Below are 19,546 nucleotides of genomic sequence, written 5' to 3' on the forward strand. Positions count from 1 at the left end.
AGGAGATGAAGGCATGGATGAGTCTTTCAGCAGCGGGAGGTGTGAGAGAGGGTCTGAGTTTGGCGATGTTGCGGAGATGAAAGAAGCAGGTCTTGTGTCATTCAACAATGTATGACTCTGCATATTCCCTCCCTGCCCTGTTAAACTCCTGACTTCCTCTGAGGCAAGCTGGCAGGCACACTTGGGTTGAACTGAATTTCAACTGGGTAACAGACGTTGACCAGCCAGGCTGCTCTTCTATATCTTAAGGCAAATGTTCTAACAGGTTATAAGCTGGAGAAAATGTTTGCCGACCCCAGTATACTGATCTCTGCAAAGCAAATAATGTTGCACAGTGAAGCAACGATTACAATCAAGGTTTTTGTTTCGAACTGCATCGTTGATTAGTCACAAGAAAAGATAGGTTAAAATTCAAGATTGTGATGCGTAATGTAATCTGAGCGCCAAAGAAGGATTTTTCAGAAGGGTCCTGACCCGAAACATCACCTATCCATGTTCTCCAGAGATGCTGCCTGACCCGCTGAGTTATTCCAACGTTTTGTGCCTTTTCTTGTAAACCAGCATCTGCCGTCTTTTAACCACATCGTTGCAATCCTTCTCGTAACCAGGTCGCAGAAACTGGTATGGCCACCTTAGTTATTACATACAACAGTGTTTACAAATGATGAAAGATTATCAACTTGAAACACTATTGATTTCCCTCTGCACTGATGCTGCTCGACCAGGGCCTCTGAGAGGAATTTTATCAGTGGGTACAACGTTTATTTCGGACCCTCTTCCCTGCTCCATTAGTCATCCCATTTTTATCCACTACGGTTTTATGCCATGAGCTGTAGCCTGTAAGGTCAAAAAGGGTATGGAAGATGAGAGAGGGGCGGAATGGAGCGCTCTGTGGATTTTCTGCATTTGCGGCCTTATGCTCCTATACTCCCTCCATGATAAATGTAAATACATATAAATAAAATAAAAGGATCAGAGAGAAGAAAGCACATTTGTTTTGAACATCTTGTTTATGCTACAATATAGATAAGGAGAAAGAATTCACATTGAAACATCCTTTTATATTTCAATGCCGATCAGATCATCAGAAGACATAATTATTAGTAAAGAGTAAAGAAAAGGTAGATAGGCTTAGTATTTACTTTAAATAAAGAGCGTTCCTGACCTTTTTTGTGAAAAATTTCGAATCATAGCATGAAAATGTATTGTTCTGGCAATGTTTGGTTTAATACTTAGCCTGGGCAAATCCACAAGACCTTCCTGAGACACTGTAGACAAAATTCTTAATCAGCTTGAGTTTGCCAAATGACTTCTCTGCAGAAGCTACTGTTGCTGGAATTGTTATTGGTATACTTAAGCTAACACAAACATTTGCAAACAGGTCACCAATTCTGTACTTTGTTAGCACTCACACACACCCAGACACGCCCACACACACACACATCCACACCCACCCACACATCCACCCAAAAACACACCCACTCACACCCACACACACACACACTCACACACACCTACCCACACACACCCACCCACACACCCATTCACACCCACCCACTCACACACACCCACCCACACCTACCCACACACACACGCACCCACTCACACTCACCCACTCACACACCTACCCACACACCTGTCCACACACACACCACCCACACCACTCACCCACACCACTCACACTCACCACTCACACACCACCACACACCACCACATACACACACCTACCCACCACACCCACACACACACCCACCCACCACACACTCCCCCACCCACACACACACACACCACACCCACCACACACACACACCAACATCCCCCCACTCACACACCCACTCACACACCTACCCACACACACACACCTACCCCACACCCCCACACACCCACCCACCCACACATCCACCCCCCCCCCACACACACACACACACACACACACACACACACCCACCCACACACACACACACACACACACCAACACAATCTACACACACACACACACACACACACACACACACATCCACTCCAGACCGGTCCCTCCACCGACACTCCTTGACTCCACCGCCCACAGACCCGGAGCTCCACCACTGGATCTCGTCGCCTCCTGTCCGACCACCACGAGGCCGAGTTGGCCAACACGAGGAGCAGCAACAACACCCACTTCTCTCCGACCCTCACCACTTTCCCGGCCAAACCCAGGCCCAGACCACCGAAACTGCAGCCCGCGACTGTCGCCACTTCCCCGGGTGGGGCCACCGCAGCCACTGTCTTCAGAAAGCCACCGATGCTGCTGTTGCCGACCCGTATCTCTACTCCAGAACCCCACGGACCTCCACCGGCGACTCCGCCGACGATCGCCTCTCCACCAGCCACCAGCAGGCCAGAGCCGTCACCTCACCAGTTCCAGGCGCAGCACTAGGCCCACAATCTCCACGATGCCGACAGCATGTGGTCTGTCTCTACTGGGTCCTAGTGCTCCCCCCCCCCCCCCCCCTCCTACAGGGAAGACCCATCAGTAGTGATGGGTCTTCCTCTTCCCTCTCCCCCCTTTTTAATTAGGTTACCCCAAACATACACCCGCTAGTTAATATTCCCGGCTTTATTATGGATCATAATTTCTACGAATTACGATATACAAAACTATGTAGGCTCACACAAAATGTGAATGATAGTCTTCACAAAATATATGCAAACATTTTCTGAGATTTCCGGAAATTACCGGCCCCCCTCTTTTGGCTCCCAGGCCCCCTTTTGGACCCCAGACCCGGGTATGATGTACTCCATGCACCCCCCTCTCATAGGCCCTGTGCTCGACCAGCTGAGTATCTTCAGCATTATGTTTTAATGCAAGTTTACAACATGTACTATTTTGTAACGTTTCCAATACGTCGTGGTTGTGTTTGAAACATTATTCTGTTTTTTGTTTTCCAAGTACATCTTAATTCCTATAAATAATAAATAGGATAATTCCTGCACACTGGAATTTTGTTTCTGTTAAACACACGCTTCAGATAGTTTTAGATTGCGGTTATGATTTGATGTCTTTTGGTAACTGGGTCCTAAGCTCATTTGTTTTTCTTTCATCAGGTCTTTTCCCAGCCATCCTGAACCTTGCCAGCAATGCTGTCATCTCCACTAATGCAACCTGCGGTGAGAATGGGCCTGAGATGTACTGCAAGTTGGTGGAGCACGTTCCTGGGCGGCCAATACGCAACCCTCAGTGTCGCATCTGTGACCTGAACAGCGCAAACCTGAAAGGTATGTGTGTGTGTGTGCGACCAAACAGGGTGTGGTGACCTATCCCACAACTTCCAAGTAGCAATTGGTGTCTCGCCCACTCTTACAAGGCTTTTTGATTGTTACTTTAGTTTAGTTTACTTTAGAGATACAGCTCGGAAACAGGCCATTCGGCCCACCCAGTCCGTGCCGACCAGCGATCCCCACACACTAATTATCCTATGGACAATCATACCAAGCCAATTAGCCTACAAACCTGTACGTCTTTGGAGTGTGGGAGGAAACCGAAGATCTCAGCGAAAACCTGCGTGGTCACGGGGAGAACTTGAAAACTCCGTACAGACAGCCCCCATAGTCGTGATCGAACCCGGGTCTCCGGTGCTGTAAGCCAGCAACTCTACCGCTACGCCACCATGCCGCCCCCTGGAGCAGTTAATTATAGAATGCTTATTTGTCTTGTTGGGTAGAGGAAAATGTTTGAGAGCTACAATTCTCAATGTTAAGCCTATGTGAACTCTTGGAAAAAGGAGGATTTACGACACGTCTGCGATTTTGTTCACTAACACCCATTAGAAAATCAACATGATGTAATCCATCAAGAAATATTCCGGTGGATCTCACCCGTATGTTATTATGGATACGTCATTTTTTCCATCCCTTGGGTTCTACTGTGAGAGGAGATTGTTCTAGTTATTATCTTCTAGACTTTAGAATTTAGAGATACAACGCGGAAACAGGACCTTTGGCCCACCAAGTCCGTGCCGGCCAGTTAGTACACTAACCAAGCACTAGGGATAATTTAACCAAAGACAATTAACCTACATCCCTGTATGTCTTTGGAGCATGGGGACAAACAGGGGCACCCGGTGAAAACCCACGAGGTTACAAGGAGAATGTACAAATTCCATACAGACAGCACTCATAGTCAGGATCGAACCTGGGTGTCGGGTACTGTAATGCCCCTATCCTACTTAGGAAACCTGAACGGAAACCTCTGGAGACTTTGCGCCCCACCCAAGGTTTCCGTGCGGTTCCCGGAGGTTCCTGGAGGTTTTTGTCAGTCTCCCTACCTGCTTCCACTACCTACAACCTCCGGCAACCACCTGCAACCTCCGGGAACCGCACAGAAACCTTGGGTGGGGCACAAAGTCTCCAGAGATTTCCGTTCAGGTTTCCTAAGTGGGACAGGGGCATAAGACAGCAACGATACCACTGCGTCACTGTGCCAACCTAAATTGTGACCCATAAGATGGGCTCTGACAAGATGGGCAGATAATATAAGACCTTATCTTCTGCAATTGAAGTGAGCCACGCAAATGGAGTAGGGTCAATAGCAGACTGAGGGTGTAGAAAACTATAAGTAATGTGAGGTACATAAAAATGCTGGAGAAACTCAGCGGGTGCAGAAGCATCTATGGAGCGAAGGAAATAGGCAACGTTTCGGGCCGAAACCCTTCTTCAGACTGTAAGTAATGTGAATCCTTTTCTTTCCTTGTGTCTGTTTCTGCAGAACGGCATCCAATTACGAGTGCTATTGATGGAACCAACAATTGGTGGCAGAGTCCCAGTATCCAGAACGGCAGACAATTCCACTGGGTGACAATTACCCTGGATCTGAGACAGGTGAGGAGAAAGAAACAATCCTTACATGACATGTGGTGATGGAGGAACTCCAATGAGGAATCTCAATGTAATCTTCTCTTTAGGCCTGCGATGAGAAGAACTTATTTTGTGCCACGAGATATGACTCTTTGCAATTCTCTACTCTATAGGACTGTGATTGTTCATTCATGCAGAATATTCTAGACTGGGATTGATGGCTCTTTGAACCCTAAATGAATTAGAGGATTTGTAGAGGTACAGATTGGCCTCTACAGCATTGTACACAATGATGGGCCGGGGTGGTGAACAAGATGGCCCTATACCTGCATGTCTTTTATATCTTCTGGATATTTCAATGTTCTTAAAGCTTCGGTTTTATCATTGTCAAGACATATTTTCTCAGTGTTTCAACAATTACTGCGAACATTGTACATAATGCTCAACATTATGTTAGTAACATTAGGATGCAGTGAGATGTGGCTTGTAAGGAGAATTCGGTCATATTTGGCTACACTCTGATGAAATAGATAGAGTAGATAATTGGATCAATACCTGTCTTTAAGCAACCGTAGCTATCAAAATCCAAAGTTAAAAATACATTTTGAAAATCGTTGAACTTCTCGGGTATGATGGCATTTTCCAACTAACACACAACCTCACAGTCTTGGTTCGGAAGGGCATTGTGCTGCAAAATAGAAAGATTAAATGAGAACTTACCGTTTGAAGTTTGATCTTTATTTTATGAGAAGTTGAAGTGAGGGAATACGTGAAGAGCTCGCCAGCCGCATGCGCATCAATCTTCAGAGCAGCTGTATGAAACCATAGACTAGTTGCTGAACTTAAGCTATAGAAAGATTAACGACCTTAGAATTACCGAATGATCTTTATGAGAAGTAGAGTTGGGAGTGGAGGGCAGGTATTCCCTCACTTCAACTTCTCATAAAATAAAGATCAAACTTCAAACGGTAAGTTTTCGTTTAATCTTTCTATTTTATATCGAAGTCACGTGAGTGACTATGTGAAGATTTCAAAGCTATGTGGTTTCATGCAGTAACCCAATCTGTGTGTGAAACACTTAAACAGATAAACCATTAATGGTAGAAAACATGGGTTATTAATACCATGATGCTAACTTGCATACATGGCCATTGCTCTTAACCGGATCATAGTCCCAATTGACTTTGAGTTAGACAATAAGTCATGCAACAGTCATGTTCAGAATTCTATCAGCAAATATCCAGACATATTCAACCAAATTTTATAATTTATTAACACGCACTATGTAAGCCTCTTGCTGTATGATGAAAGGGAAATATCCATTCTATTGGCTGCTAATGAGCCATCAGCCATCACTTGACAGACTATTAAATAACAATAAAGAACGATCTTCCATCTCATAGGTACTAGCAATCTCAGTGTACTTGTCTACCTAATAACACCCCCAATCTCTGCTCTGGTGGGTATGCTGTCAACTCCAAATGTACGCAATCATGCCCATTTTGCTTATGAGATCATTCCAATAACAAGCTACCCTAATGTCAGTTATGACCCAGAGACCGAGCCAGAGATTGAGTAAAGACTGTTCTTTTTGCTGAAATCAGTTGCTAAAAGCATAATCAACTTAAAAGATACTGCTCTCATTAGGAATACAGTAGATGAATATCTACATAATAATTTACTGATATACATTGCACACTACAATGAGTGTAGGCTTTTAGAGCGGTCATATAAAAGACACCCTGCATAACATTAATGAACAGCGGGTGAATAACCAATCTTATGGGACTTTAGAGAATGACAAAGCAGCACAAGCAATGTCAATTGTGCTATCACATAATTGCTTCTCTAAGCCCAAACTAAAAGCAACACAAACCTGTTACTTCCGTTTAAAAGTAACTCACATATTTTGTTCACAAACTTCCCATACAATCGTGCAGAGCTAGCTGCCCGAGAAAAAATGCTGCACCAGCCATCACTCGTGACCGAGTAAATAGGAGCTGCTTCAGCCGTCTACCATGGCCTAAATGAATAGGCAAAGTTGGCACTATTAAATTTCATGTTGCCTCATCCTTAATATCGTAAGAGGTATCTACTGATAAACCCCTAAGTTTTATCAGCTGCAAATTTTGCATATCATCTAAAAACTCGATGACACTATGCCCTTTGATCTGAATAGGGCAGCATTAGCTTCCACCACTGGCTTTGTTATCAAAACACCAGGTATATCTTTGCCTCTTGTGTATAGATATGGCAAAGTATGCATCTTCAAGATCGATTCTCTGAATGAGCTAAATTGCTGAAAGCCAATCATCCGTCTCAAACTGGGCAACCAAACACATGATCAGATTAGCCAAATCCTAACCTGATTTGGCATGCTCCACATTTCTGTAATCTTAAGAAATATCAGAAATATACCCCTCTTGTTCTTGGGCAGACTACTCATCCTCTGTGAGTAGTCACTGATTCCACTTGGAACCACTGTTCCTCTATTGACCATACGGATGGAACATTTTTTGGCTTCTCTTGCCGCGGAAGTTGCATTATCTAGTTATTCATACATTTTGCTGATAACATATGATCAGAACCTTATGACTAGAACTGAAACACATATCCACTTGATGTGGGAATACGAGTTCCCTGTCAACTCTTGACTATGAGAGTCACCACAAATCCTCAACGTTCTTCCTCAGAGTGGAATTTAGCATAATGTAAGCCTGTGCCAGGAATTACTTCGCAGTCCTCCTGTCTGAGCAACCTCCTGAAACCACCTGTCTGAGCAACACAATCTCTTCGACCAGCCAGTCAATCAGGAATACTGGTATTGAGAGCCTGCAGATTATATATACATTTTTGATTCACAACATGACCTGCAGGTCAGATAAAAATACTATATGCCAGACCGGCTTCCTGCTCGTAGCTACCTAACCCAGAGAGGATGGCAATGATGTTTTCAACGAACTGGCATATCCACTAACTGAGCAGAAATTTAAACGTGTTGAGGGAGACTTCAACTACTTCCCTCTACTGAGCAGCCTGATAATATCAATCACAGCTGTTGAGGCAGTGCTTCCCTGGTCAATATGATCCATGTGGCCAGCCTGAACCAGGGTAACCAAGCTGTTCCTACTTGGAAATTACATAGGTTAGTATGCAAGGCACCCTGCCAATGTCTCTGCATTAATCTGTCTACTCCAAAGACAGTGAAAAGATACTAGACAGCCCATGCTGTCAGTAAATCCAAACCTGGGCCGACAGACTGCTCCATTCCGGAGTTTTACGGAGGTTAATAAAGAGACCTTACCTGCCAGCGTCTCTGAACCCGGGTTGACCTGCTTGTTGGAGCTTCAGCGAAGTTCCATTTGCAGACCCTGTCTGACCACATCTTCAGCCCCATGCTTGCCATGCCTTGAGCTGGTGTGATGTTAGGTAGCTGATGCTACTGGCCAACTCCTCTTGTCGTGGCTTGCCCGTCCCCGAGGGAATAACAAATTTAGAGGCAAGAGCAGGCAGCTCTTCCTTATGCGACTCTCGTACATCATGCATTAAAGCATGGGATTCAGGCACATACTCATGTTTGGAGTCAGCTCCATACTGATCTCCGACACTACCCTCGACAGAGTGGGCGAAATACTGCAACCCTGAAACCAGGTGTTGCCACAGGCGTATGACTCGAACTGCCTATGCATGCCTCCGTAACAGGGAGCATATTTTGTGCCACCATCTCGGACACTCTCTTCATCCGAGTGGGAGGAATATTGCAACCCTGTACCAGGTGTTGCCATAGACGTATGGCTCGAACTGCCTGTGCATGCCTCCATAACATGGAGCATATTTTGTGCCACCATCTGATCCATCAGATGTTCCAATTGAGACAAACGGCCAATCACATCTGCCATAGATGTGGGGACAGAATCCTCTTGTCCCGAATCGTCCGACAGGACTTGTCTCACAGACTTGGCTTTGGCTTTGCCCCGACTCGGGGTTGCCAAACTGCTCCCTCTAGGAGCCGAATCGGAACTAGCTGTGCAGACCGGCTTTCCGCACTGCCGTGGTACTCTGCTGGTATAAATGGTTATTTATGGTACTTACCAGACAGGTTGGGCCTGCCAGTGCCTCCGAGTCCTTGCTCCCGTTCTGGAGCCTCAATGGAGTATTTCAGGGGAGGAAATAGAGCACAACCCTGAACCAGGTGTTGCTTCCTCAGGCCTCTGTCCCCCATATGACCCGGTCGAGCCGGCATCGTAATCAGAGTCACCACTTTCCGATACTCCCCTAGACAGAGTGGGAGAAATACTGCAACCCTGCCAGGAGTTGTCACAGGCGAATGGCTGGAGCCGCTTGTTAAGCCGCTCGGTACACGGAGCATAGTTTGTTCACATGATTTAAAAAAAGCATATCCCCATTAGATCAGAGATTCGACTGCTTTATCGATATCCACATAGTTGGAGTCTCTTATGAAAGAATCTCCAACAGTCCCCTCTACTGAGTGGAAATTATCATGTCGCAACCCTGCACCAGGTATTGCTCCACAGGTGTCTGATAGACACAGCTCAAAAAAGGCTTCCAAAGCCAGGAGCTCCTTTCTGGAGCCTCAATGGAGTTTCTTAGGGGAGGAAATAGAACGCAACCCTGATCCAGGCCTTGCCTCCTCAGGCCTCTGGCTGACTCCCTTTTATAGAGCATTAATCTGTACAGGCATTGCCCGTAAGATGCTCCGAACAGCCGCCAGCTCCAGTGGAGCCCCATTCTGTGCCGCAATGTCAAGTCAAATTTCACTACACCATTTGATGTATGAGATAATATATGTCCTTTGTATCCTATCTGCTACGGTAGTCACAAACGTGACCAAGCAGCAACCGCTATTAAAAACTACCAGCTCTATTTATAACTGCCCTATGAATAGCGCATACACTATACGCTGCTCTACAGCGAATGGTGCCTCAGCCGGCAGCATCTGTGTTTAAAATTGGTAGGAACTATGGCAGCTGAGCTTACCTGGCGGTCGCTATCCTGGCCGTGGCTATTTTTAAAACCACCAGCTGCTGCTAATCTTTTGCAGCGATCGCTAACCTGGCCGCGCCGGCAGCCTCGCCGCCAACTCCTTACGGAGCCTCCATGGCGGCCTCCAAATCCGGCCGTCTGCTCCCGTTCGGAGCTCCCACGGCGGCAACCACACAGGTTGCGCCCGTCAGCTACTCTGGGCCCGCTGACCCCAGCGGCCCGTTCCTGAAGACAAATTTGGCTTACCTGCCAGAGCAGTTTCGAACTGCTCCGATTCCCGCGCCATGCGTCGACGCATTGACGGCAAGCAGCTCTTCACGTGGTCACTCACGTTACTTCGATATAAAATATCCCGGTATGCAATACATCACTAAAACCTTAGTCGTTGTACTAGTTTCACTGTCGTCCCAGTGAATTTCATTGTCTGTATAACTCATTAACACCTAGCCCACAGCCACCAGTGGTTCATTTCTTGATCATTACCTTTTTGCATATCTTTCATTCATTTGCTCTATATGGGTCATCTGAGTTGGATGATCAGCCATGATCATATTGAATGGCGGTGCAGGCTCGAAGGGCCGAATGGCCTACTCCTGCACCTATTTTCTATGTTTCTATGTTTCTATATCTCTCTATATCACCATATATATCTCATTTCCTTTTCCCTTGACTCTTAGTCTGAAGAAGGGTCTCAATCCAAAACTTTACATATTCATTTTCTCCAGAGATGCTGCCTGACCCGCTGAGTTACTCCAGCATTTTGGTCCATCTTCGGTTTAAACCAGCTTCTGCAGTTCCATCCTACACACAGACCAAAGATGTTTGTTTGGCAGCTATTTCAACACATGGATCTACTTTTTCACCAGGGGTAGCTTGAGTTAAGGCCATTGTCTGACAGCACTGTTACATGGGAACTTTTGTCATTGTTGGGAGGTGACAGATGGCAATAATCCGCATCTTTACAATCCGCAACTCTAGAAATCTGTCTCACATCTTCTTCCTTCCTTTCTTGTCTTTGTTCTCAAAGACTAAGAAAAGGCTTTCTTAGCCTTTATCCCAACCAGCTGCCTTTCAAAACACCCCCTCCCTCACCCTGTGTCCTATTACCTGTCACGATTTTGTGTTTAATACGGAGTTCAGTTCAGTCTGAAGAAGGGTCTCGACCAGAAACGTCACCCATTCCTTCTCTCCAGAATCGCTGCCTGTCCCGCTCCAGGTTTAAACCGAGCACTGTCAGTTTAACGCATGGGAATTTAAATGAAGAGCTGTTGGCTGTGCGCTGTGGTTTCTAAATATAGCGCTACCGGCTGGAGCGCTATGGGCTTTAAACATAGTGCTATGGGCTTTACACATAGCGCTATGGCCACAGCGCTATGGGTCACAGACTGTTCAGGAAAATTCTCGTATAACAATGAGTTTGGAATTCTCTTTCTCAGTGGAAGTCGAGCCATTGATTATTTTTCAGGCAGTTGGAGAATTCTGGATAAGCCTAGTGGTGAAAGGTTACCAGTGGGATTGCAGTTACATTGGGATTGGCTTTGATTTTACAGAACGGTGGGTGGGTTCAAGGGGGAGAGAGGGAGGGGTGGAGAGTGGGAGGGGTGGAGAGACGGAGAGGATGGAGAGGGGAGGGTGAGAAGGAGGGGGGGAGAGAGAGAGGGAGGGAGGGAATAAAAGAGGGAGGGAGGAAAAAAGGAAGGGGGAGGAAGAGAGAGGGAGGGAAAGGGAAGGGGTGGAGAGAGGGAGGGAGGGTGAGAGGGATGGAGAGAGGGAGGGAGAGAGTAAGGAGGGAGAGAGAGAGAGAGGGAGGCTTCCTAAATGGCTTCTACATCATCATCTGGTGCTAAAAGCAGGAAGCAGCCGTTCAAACAGCAGTATACATAGAGATGGCAATGAATGCACTGTCAAGTAAGGTGCATGGAAGACATGTCAATTGGTCGCAAAGTTGTGCATTCTTGTACTCTTACATGGGCATGACCGCACATTAAAAAAAAACATTTTTATCAGCAAAATGGCACCGCATAAAAATACTGATTTCCTCAGAAAAATACTGATTTTCAGGTACTAGAATACTGAAATGCTCTGACAAAACTTGACAGCTCTGAATTCCCCTCCTGCTGCCTTCCAGTGATGAATTCACCAACTTTGGGAAACAATTGTCAATCGGCTCAATGCAACATTGAGCTTCCTGCGTAGGTTGAGCCAGTGTTTGAACTTTGACTGGAACTGGTATGTTATGATTATCATTAAAGTTGAACATTGATGACATATTCACATGGAATTTCGAATTATAAAGGAGCCGCAAAGTCCTGATGTAACTCAACGGGTCAGTCAATGACTCTGGAGAACATGGATTGGTGACGGTTCGAGTCAGGACCCTTCTTCAGACTCGGTCACAACCCGAAACATCACCTATCCATGTTCTCCAGAGATTCTGCCTGACCTGCTGAGTTACTCCAGCGCGTTGTGTCTTTCTTTTTAACCAGCATCTGCACTTCTTTATTTCTAATTTCTATTCTTCTAATTGTGGGGGAAAAATCTTCAACCTGCCAGAGATTTGCCTTCATGCTATTTGTTTCTTAATTCAAGAATCAAGTGTGTTTAATTGCTCTGTGCTGACAATGGAACAATGAAACAGGCCGGTAACACAACGTGCACATATAACATATAATTTAAAAAATCAAATAAATTAGTAACCCTAATACTAGTGCAAAGATGAAAGCTCAAAGTATTTAGTGCAACCCAAGGCAGATCATAGTTCTTCGATTAATGTTGTGCTCAAGTGCCTTATGGTTGTTGGGAAGAAGCAATTCTTGAACCTGGTGAACACAGTCTTCAGACTCCTATGCCTTCTTCCCGATGGTAGGAGTAAAATTCCTATTCATTGAGACATCACCACAACCCTTATCTGGCAATTTTGTTTAGCGAATGTGGCCCAGAGACATTCCAAAATGCAGCTGGAAATATTTGAATATAATGTAGTGTGCGGCATGCAATGCTGGAGTGCACACTCCTGACAGAACTATCTGACATCTTTATCTTGTGATTAATGCAGAAATTTGAGATGTTTCTTTCGACAGAACCTGAAGAGCCTTTGAATGGCTGTGAAAGTAACAGCTGTAGAGAGTGCCTGGAGGCCTGGTTAATGATGGTCTACGTGTTCCATTACACGTGGGCTTTGATGTGTGCCCATGATAGTCGTTTAGTTATTAAATGAAACAGTGTTTGGCTGTGACGCCCATCAGCAAGCGGATCAAAGTAGCATTCACTGCAGACTAGTGAGAAATATCTCAACTGAGTCCTTGTGCTTTTAAACTTCCAAAACCGGCATAATCATGCTCAATTTGATTGCGGAAAGATTACCATGTATTGTCGGCTGATTGTTTCTGAAAAATCATTGAATATGTATTAAAGTAAGTAAATTGCTGGCACCAGATACCATGGGCTGGTATCACTGAGCATTTAGAAAGGAACATTGTTGAAGGATTTTGGTTTTGATTATTGCAGTTCTGCTTGTGACCTTTCAAAGGCCTGTTCAGGCTGGTCAGTTGAAAGACATCTCTTTGATCTGTTTTAATGAGTTGGAGCAGTTTGGTCATTGGTGTCTTTACAGCAGGACCGGCATTCGATTTCATTAGGTGGCCATGAATTGCAGGGCTCCAGTTTAATTTGTTTCCCTCGCCTTCTCCAGCCCAGGGCCTCTGAAGCCAATTAATGCAGCTGAACTGCTGTTTAACCCAGGACCTGTCCCTCATTGCATTGATTGGCAATGTTAAAGACTAGCCAGGCAGGTTGCAGCAAAATATCCCTTTACCCTCTTGCTTTCATGTGAGTGTAACTTTCATCTAAATTCTGTGCATAAAATCATATGAGACAGAGTTTGTTAAAGGGTCTTGACCCGAAACGTCCCATTTCTTCTCTCCAAGATGAGTCCTGCTGAGTTACTCCAGCATTCTGTGTCTATTTTTGGTGTAAACCAGTATCTGCAGTTCCTTCCAACATGCAAAATCTTGCATTGAATACTGGTGCTAGTGAGGCAAGAAAGACAGTGCCAAGATTGGTTTTGGATCTTGCGTGACTGATCATTGGAAAGCAACAATGTCCCACCCACACCAGTGTGCAAAGAGACCCTGGTCATTTTGAGGCGTTGGCCTCTTTACCTCAGGGAACTCCCAGTTTATTTTTACAAAAATATGCTCTGTTCATAAAATTTGCAAAATAAATAGGGAGGGGGGGGGGGCGAGGATATGACTTTATTCCTTGGAGCGCAGGAGGATGAGGGGTGATCCTATAGCGGTGTATAAGATCATGAGGGGAATGGGCAGGGTGAATCCACAGTCGTTTTAACCAGAGTTGGGGAATGAAGAACCAGAGGACAAAGGTTTCAGGTGAGAGGAGAAAGATTTAATAGGAACTTGAGGGGCAACTTTTTTCACACAAAGGGTAGTGGGTATATGAAACAAGCTGTCAGAGGAGGCAGTTGAGGCATAAACTGTTCTCATTTGAAAGATACTTGTACAGGTACATGGATAGGAAAAGTTGAGAAGGATATGGGCCAAACCCAGGCCGGTGGGACTAGGGTAGATGGGGATCTTGGTCGGGAAGGCAAGTTTGGCTGAAGGACCTGTTGCCATCCTGTATGACTATGAATGTAGGACTTCATAAATAACAGAACATTCCAAGTGTCACTGTTCACTTAATTATTTTGGTTCCCTGTATGTTTGTTTTCCACTCCCACCAGTCCATCCATGTTCTCTCTCCCTTTGTTCTTCTTTTCCAACCTGCACCCAGTCCCATCATCTTGGTTCCAACTATCGCCCCCCCCCCCCCCCCCCCCCCCCCCCCACACCCTCTGCCACACCTCTCAATCTCACTGATTTAATTCTGAGTCTAGGATCATGAGTTATAACCTCAGAATTAAAGGATATTCCTTTAGGAAGGAGATGAGGGGGAATTTCTTTAGTCAGAAGGTGGTGAATCTGTGGAATTTGCCACAGAAGACTATGAAGGTCAAGTCAATGGATATTTTTAAGGCAGCGATAGATAGATTCTTGATTAGTCCGGGTGACAATGGTTATGGGGACCAAGGGTTGAGATTTTTGATTGGAGAAAGGCTAACTTTGAGGAGATGCGAAAGGATTTAAAAGGAGTGAATTGGGACATTTTGTTTTATGGGAAGGATGTAGTAGAGAAATGGAGGATATTTAAAGGTGAAATTTTAAGAGTACAGAATCTTTATGTCCCTGTTCGGTTGAAAGGAAAGAATAATAATTGGAAAGAGCTATGGTTTTCAAGGGAAATTGGACACGGTTCGGAAAAAGAGAGAGCTACAATAATTATAGGCAGCATGGAGTAAATGAGGTGCTTGAGGAGTATAAAGAATGGAAAAAGAATCTTAAGAAAGAAATTAGAAAAGCTAAAAGAAGATATGAGGTTGCTTTGGCAAGTAAGGTGAAAGTAAATCCAAAGGATTTCTACAGTTATATTAATAGCAAAAGGATAACGAGGGATAAAATTTGTCCATTAGAGTCAGAGTGGACAGCTATCTGCAGAACCAAAAGAGATGGGGAGATATTGAACAATTTATTTTCTTCGGTATTCACCAAGGAGAAGGATATTGAATTATGTGAGGTAAGGGAAACAAGTAGATGGGCAAATTAATGGAAAGGATACTTAGAGATAATATATCATCATCTGGATAAACAGTGTCTGATTAGGAACAGTCAACATGGATTTGTGCCTGGAAGGTCTAAACTTCTTGAATTTTTTGAAGAGGTTACTAGGGAAATTGATGAGGGTAAAGCGGTGGATGTTGTCTATATGGACTTCAGTAAGGCCTTTGACAAGGTTCCACATGGAAGGTTGGTTAAGAAGGTTCAATTGTTGGGTATTAATAGTGGAGTAGCAAGATGGATTCAACAGTGGCTGAATGGGAGATGCCAGAGTGTAATGGTGGATAACTGTTTGTCAGGTTGGAGGCCGGTGACTAGTGGGGTGCCTCAGGGATCTGTGTTGGGTCCACTGTTGTTTGTTATATACATCAATGATCTAGATGATGGTGTGGTAAATTGGATTAGTAAGTATGCAGATGATACTAAGATAGGTGGTGTTGTGGATAATGAAGTAATTTTCAAAGTCTACAGAGAGATTTAGGCAATTTGGAAGTGGGCAGAAAGATGGCAGATGGAGTTTAATGCTGATAAGTGTGAGGTGCTACATCTTGGCAGGACAAATCAAAATAGGACGTACATGGTAAATGGTAGCGAATTGACGAATGCGGTTGAACAGAGGGATCTAGGAATAACTGTGCAAAGTTCCCTGAAGGTGGGTGGTAAAGAAAGCTTTTGGTGTTCTCATGTAGATAGGGTGGTAAAGAAAGCTTTTGGTGTGCTGGCCTTTATAAATCAGAGCATTGAGTATTGAAGATGAGATGTAATGTTAAAATTGTACAAGGCATTGGTGAGGCCAATTCTGGAGTATGGTGTACAATTTTGGTCGCCAAATTATAGGAAAGATGTCAACAAAATAGAGGGAGTACAGAGGAGATTTACTAGAATGTTGCCTGGGTTTCTCCACAGATGCAGCTGAACCTGCTCATTTTATCCAGCAGCTTGTTTTTGGTACCAGATTCCAACAACCTGCAGTTACGTATGTCTCTGTCCTCATCAAGAGGACATGAAAACCAGCACAGCTAAATTTAGGGAATGAAACAAGCCCAATGAACGTTATTGAATTCAATCTCTGTAACATCTCAAAGTGTGTCTTGCCATCAATATTCACTGGCAGTGATAATAAGATACTTAAATCTCCTACATATGCACTTCTTTCAATTTTGGTTTAGTTTAGAAATGCAGCATGGAAACTGGCCCCTTGGCCCACCGAGGGTATGCCGACCATCGACCAATCACACGTTCACACTAGTGCTATGTTATCTCACTTTCCAATCCATTCCCTACATTTTTCGGACCATTTTCTCTGTTAATTAACCTGCAAATCCGTACGTCTTTGGGTTGTGGGAGGAAACCCATGTGGCCACAGGGAGAGCGTGCGAACTCCATACAGTCAGCACCCAAGGTGAGGATCGAACCCCAGGTCTCTGGCGCTGTGAGGCGGCAGCTCGAACCATTTACAATATTTAGCAGATACTTGGTGGTAAATAAGCTAACCGGAAAGACATAACATGCTGTTCCTTTTCTCCACCACCCCCCCCCCCCCCCGAACAGCTTATTCACAGGTTGGTGGCTGTCTTTTGCCAGCACCGGCATGTTTTCTAATTACTTTACGCATTGCTGCTTTTTTTGTTGAGTACGTGGATAAAGCCGTGTGATGCCTAATTGCACATTCATTTGCTGTGAACCAGGTTTCAGGTTTGCTGATGTTGCCAGGGTTGAACAGCAGTGAAGTGCCATGTTTGCTGCTGTGCTGTTAACTGCACTCAGCATGTTAACTTTGAACCAGATATGTGACAATCCAGTCAGTTCAATGGTTGTCAGTGTGACCACCGGAACAGGCCAAACGTGACAAGCCTTTTTTTATTTGAATGTTGGGGCTGAATGGTGCTTATTTAATGAATGGAAGGAATTGCACATAGCTTTGTCAAGTAGGGGAAAGGTATATTCTGTCCCTGTGACAGGATTGGGAAAGACATGATTCAATTTTGCAAGATAAGTATAATTTATTTTAGTTTAGTATATTGTCACGTGGACCAAGGTACAGTGAAAGGCTTTCGTTACGTGCTAACCAGTCAGCGGAAATGGTACACATGATTACAATCGAGTCATCCACAGTGTACAGATACATGATAAAGGGAATAACGTTTAGCGCCAGATAAGGTCCAGTAAAACTTACCGAATAGTGAACGACCTGGATAGAGTGGACGTGGAGAAGATGTTTACACTTGTGGGAGAGTCTTGGTCCAGAGGCCATACTCAGAATATAAGGACGTACCTTTAGAAAGGAGAAGAGGAGGAATTTATTTTGTCCCACAGACTTCAGCGGAGGCCTAGTCAATTGGTATTCATAGGTGGAGAGTGACAGAGGGTGGGGGGAGGGATGGGGGAGGGGGGGGGGAGAGAACGGGAGGGGGAATAGAGAGGGGGAGTCCCGGGCCAAGCCGAGGGGGAGAGAGGGGGTGGGGGGAGAGAGACCCAAATCGAGGCACGAGTCGAGGTGCGAGCGGGTAAGCGAGTGTCGACCAAAGGAGCGGCGGTTGGCTCGAAGCAGTCTTGAGCTAAGATCTTTGGTCGGCGAGGGGGGGCGGCAGCTCACGGGGGCAGCAACTCGTGGGAGGGGGGGGAGGGGCCTGCAGCTTGCGGGGGTGGCGGAGCTCTCAGGTACAGGGCCCGAGCCAAGCTGAGGCACGAGCGGGTGAACATCTTCAGTCGACAGTGCGACTTTTGAACAACCGGGGTAGGAGGGAAGGGTGGGTGGTGGCGTCAGTCGCAGCGTGAACAGACGGCAGGCAGATCCACGTCATCAGCGAAAAAAACAAAAAAAAGGCGGTTTGAATTGAAAGTTGGATCGGATTTGTGAACATTTTAATTAATAACTCAAGAAATAAAGCAGGAAATTTTCAGATAAGACGATTTTTGACTCCGGGGGGTAAATAGAATCTACCAGAATATGTAAAAAAAATTCTTGCTCACACGTCATTTTTTCGAGTAGATGTGATCACACACAAGCAAATAAATAAATACACACACACACACACACACACACACACACACACACACACACACACACACACACACACACACACACACACACACACACACACACACACGATCAGAGTTTTACAGTTATATGGATGTGCGGGGCAGGTTTTTTTTACACAGAGAGTGGTGGGTGCCTGGTACACACTGCCAGGGATGGTGTTGGTACAAGAGTGCCATTTAAGAGGCTTTTAGATAGGCAGGGAATTGAAAGATGTGGATCATGGTGTCTTGACAGTGTCATATTAACTTGGTATCATGTTCGGGGCGGATATTGTGGGCTACTCCCGTGCTATACTATTCTATGAACCATTTCCACTGCAACTTGCCCAATATTGGTCTATGTTGAAGATAGACACAAATTGCTGGAGTAACTCAGCAGATCAGGCAGCATCTCTGGAGAGAAAGGATAGTGACGTTTCAGGTTGGAACCCTTCTTAATTCCGAACCGAAACGTCACCTATCCGTGTTCTCCAGAGATGCTACTGACCGGCTGAGTTAATCCAGCATTTTTGTCTATCTTCGGTATAAACCAGCATCTGCAGTTCCTTTCTACACATTGATCTGTGTAGCATGGGATGTTAGTAAAATAACATGATTTCAGTGCAACTGAGAGCTGAACAAGTACCTGCCAACTCAATGTGAGAACATCGTTATTTAATCAGTGATGTCTCTGGCCTTCATTTGACTTGGTTGAAACTGAAAATCAAAAGAGAGGAGGTGGGAAATAGTACTGCCATTTAATTCTTGCATTTGCTCTCCCTATAATCAATCAAACAATAAATCTTCGTCAATGACAAGCATGGCCCGCTCATAATGAAGAGTGCATTGTTCTGCATCAGGCTTGCTGTAGTCTGTAAATGTATCCCTGCTTAAACATACTGCTAATCTATATCAACAACTTATCTGGAGGGAACAAATGTAGCGCTTGTACGTGGGCGGATGCTACATTTCTAAAGCTCCACAATTGACACTGGATTCTAAAGAAATTAGGATCC

The 19,546-nt window shown here is 45.0% G+C and overlaps 1 protein-coding gene across 1 annotated transcript in view; it reads left to right on the forward strand.

Annotated features, from left to right (window-relative positions):
• Positions 1-19,546, forward strand: part of lama1 (laminin subunit alpha 1) — a 295,280-nt gene that overhangs the window by 63,467 nt on the left and 212,267 nt on the right. The window contains exons 2-3 of the mRNA XM_033019870.1: positions 3,085-3,255; positions 4,745-4,857. Of these exons, the coding sequence (XP_032875761.1) occupies positions 3,085-3,255; positions 4,745-4,857 (284 nt within the window). The remainder of the gene's footprint in view (positions 1-3,084; positions 3,256-4,744; positions 4,858-19,546) is intronic.

This window comes from Amblyraja radiata, chromosome 4, assembly GCF_010909765.2.
Source record: "Amblyraja radiata isolate CabotCenter1 chromosome 4, sAmbRad1.1.pri, whole genome shotgun sequence".
Taxonomy (NCBI): Eukaryota; Metazoa; Chordata; class Chondrichthyes; order Rajiformes; family Rajidae; genus Amblyraja; species Amblyraja radiata.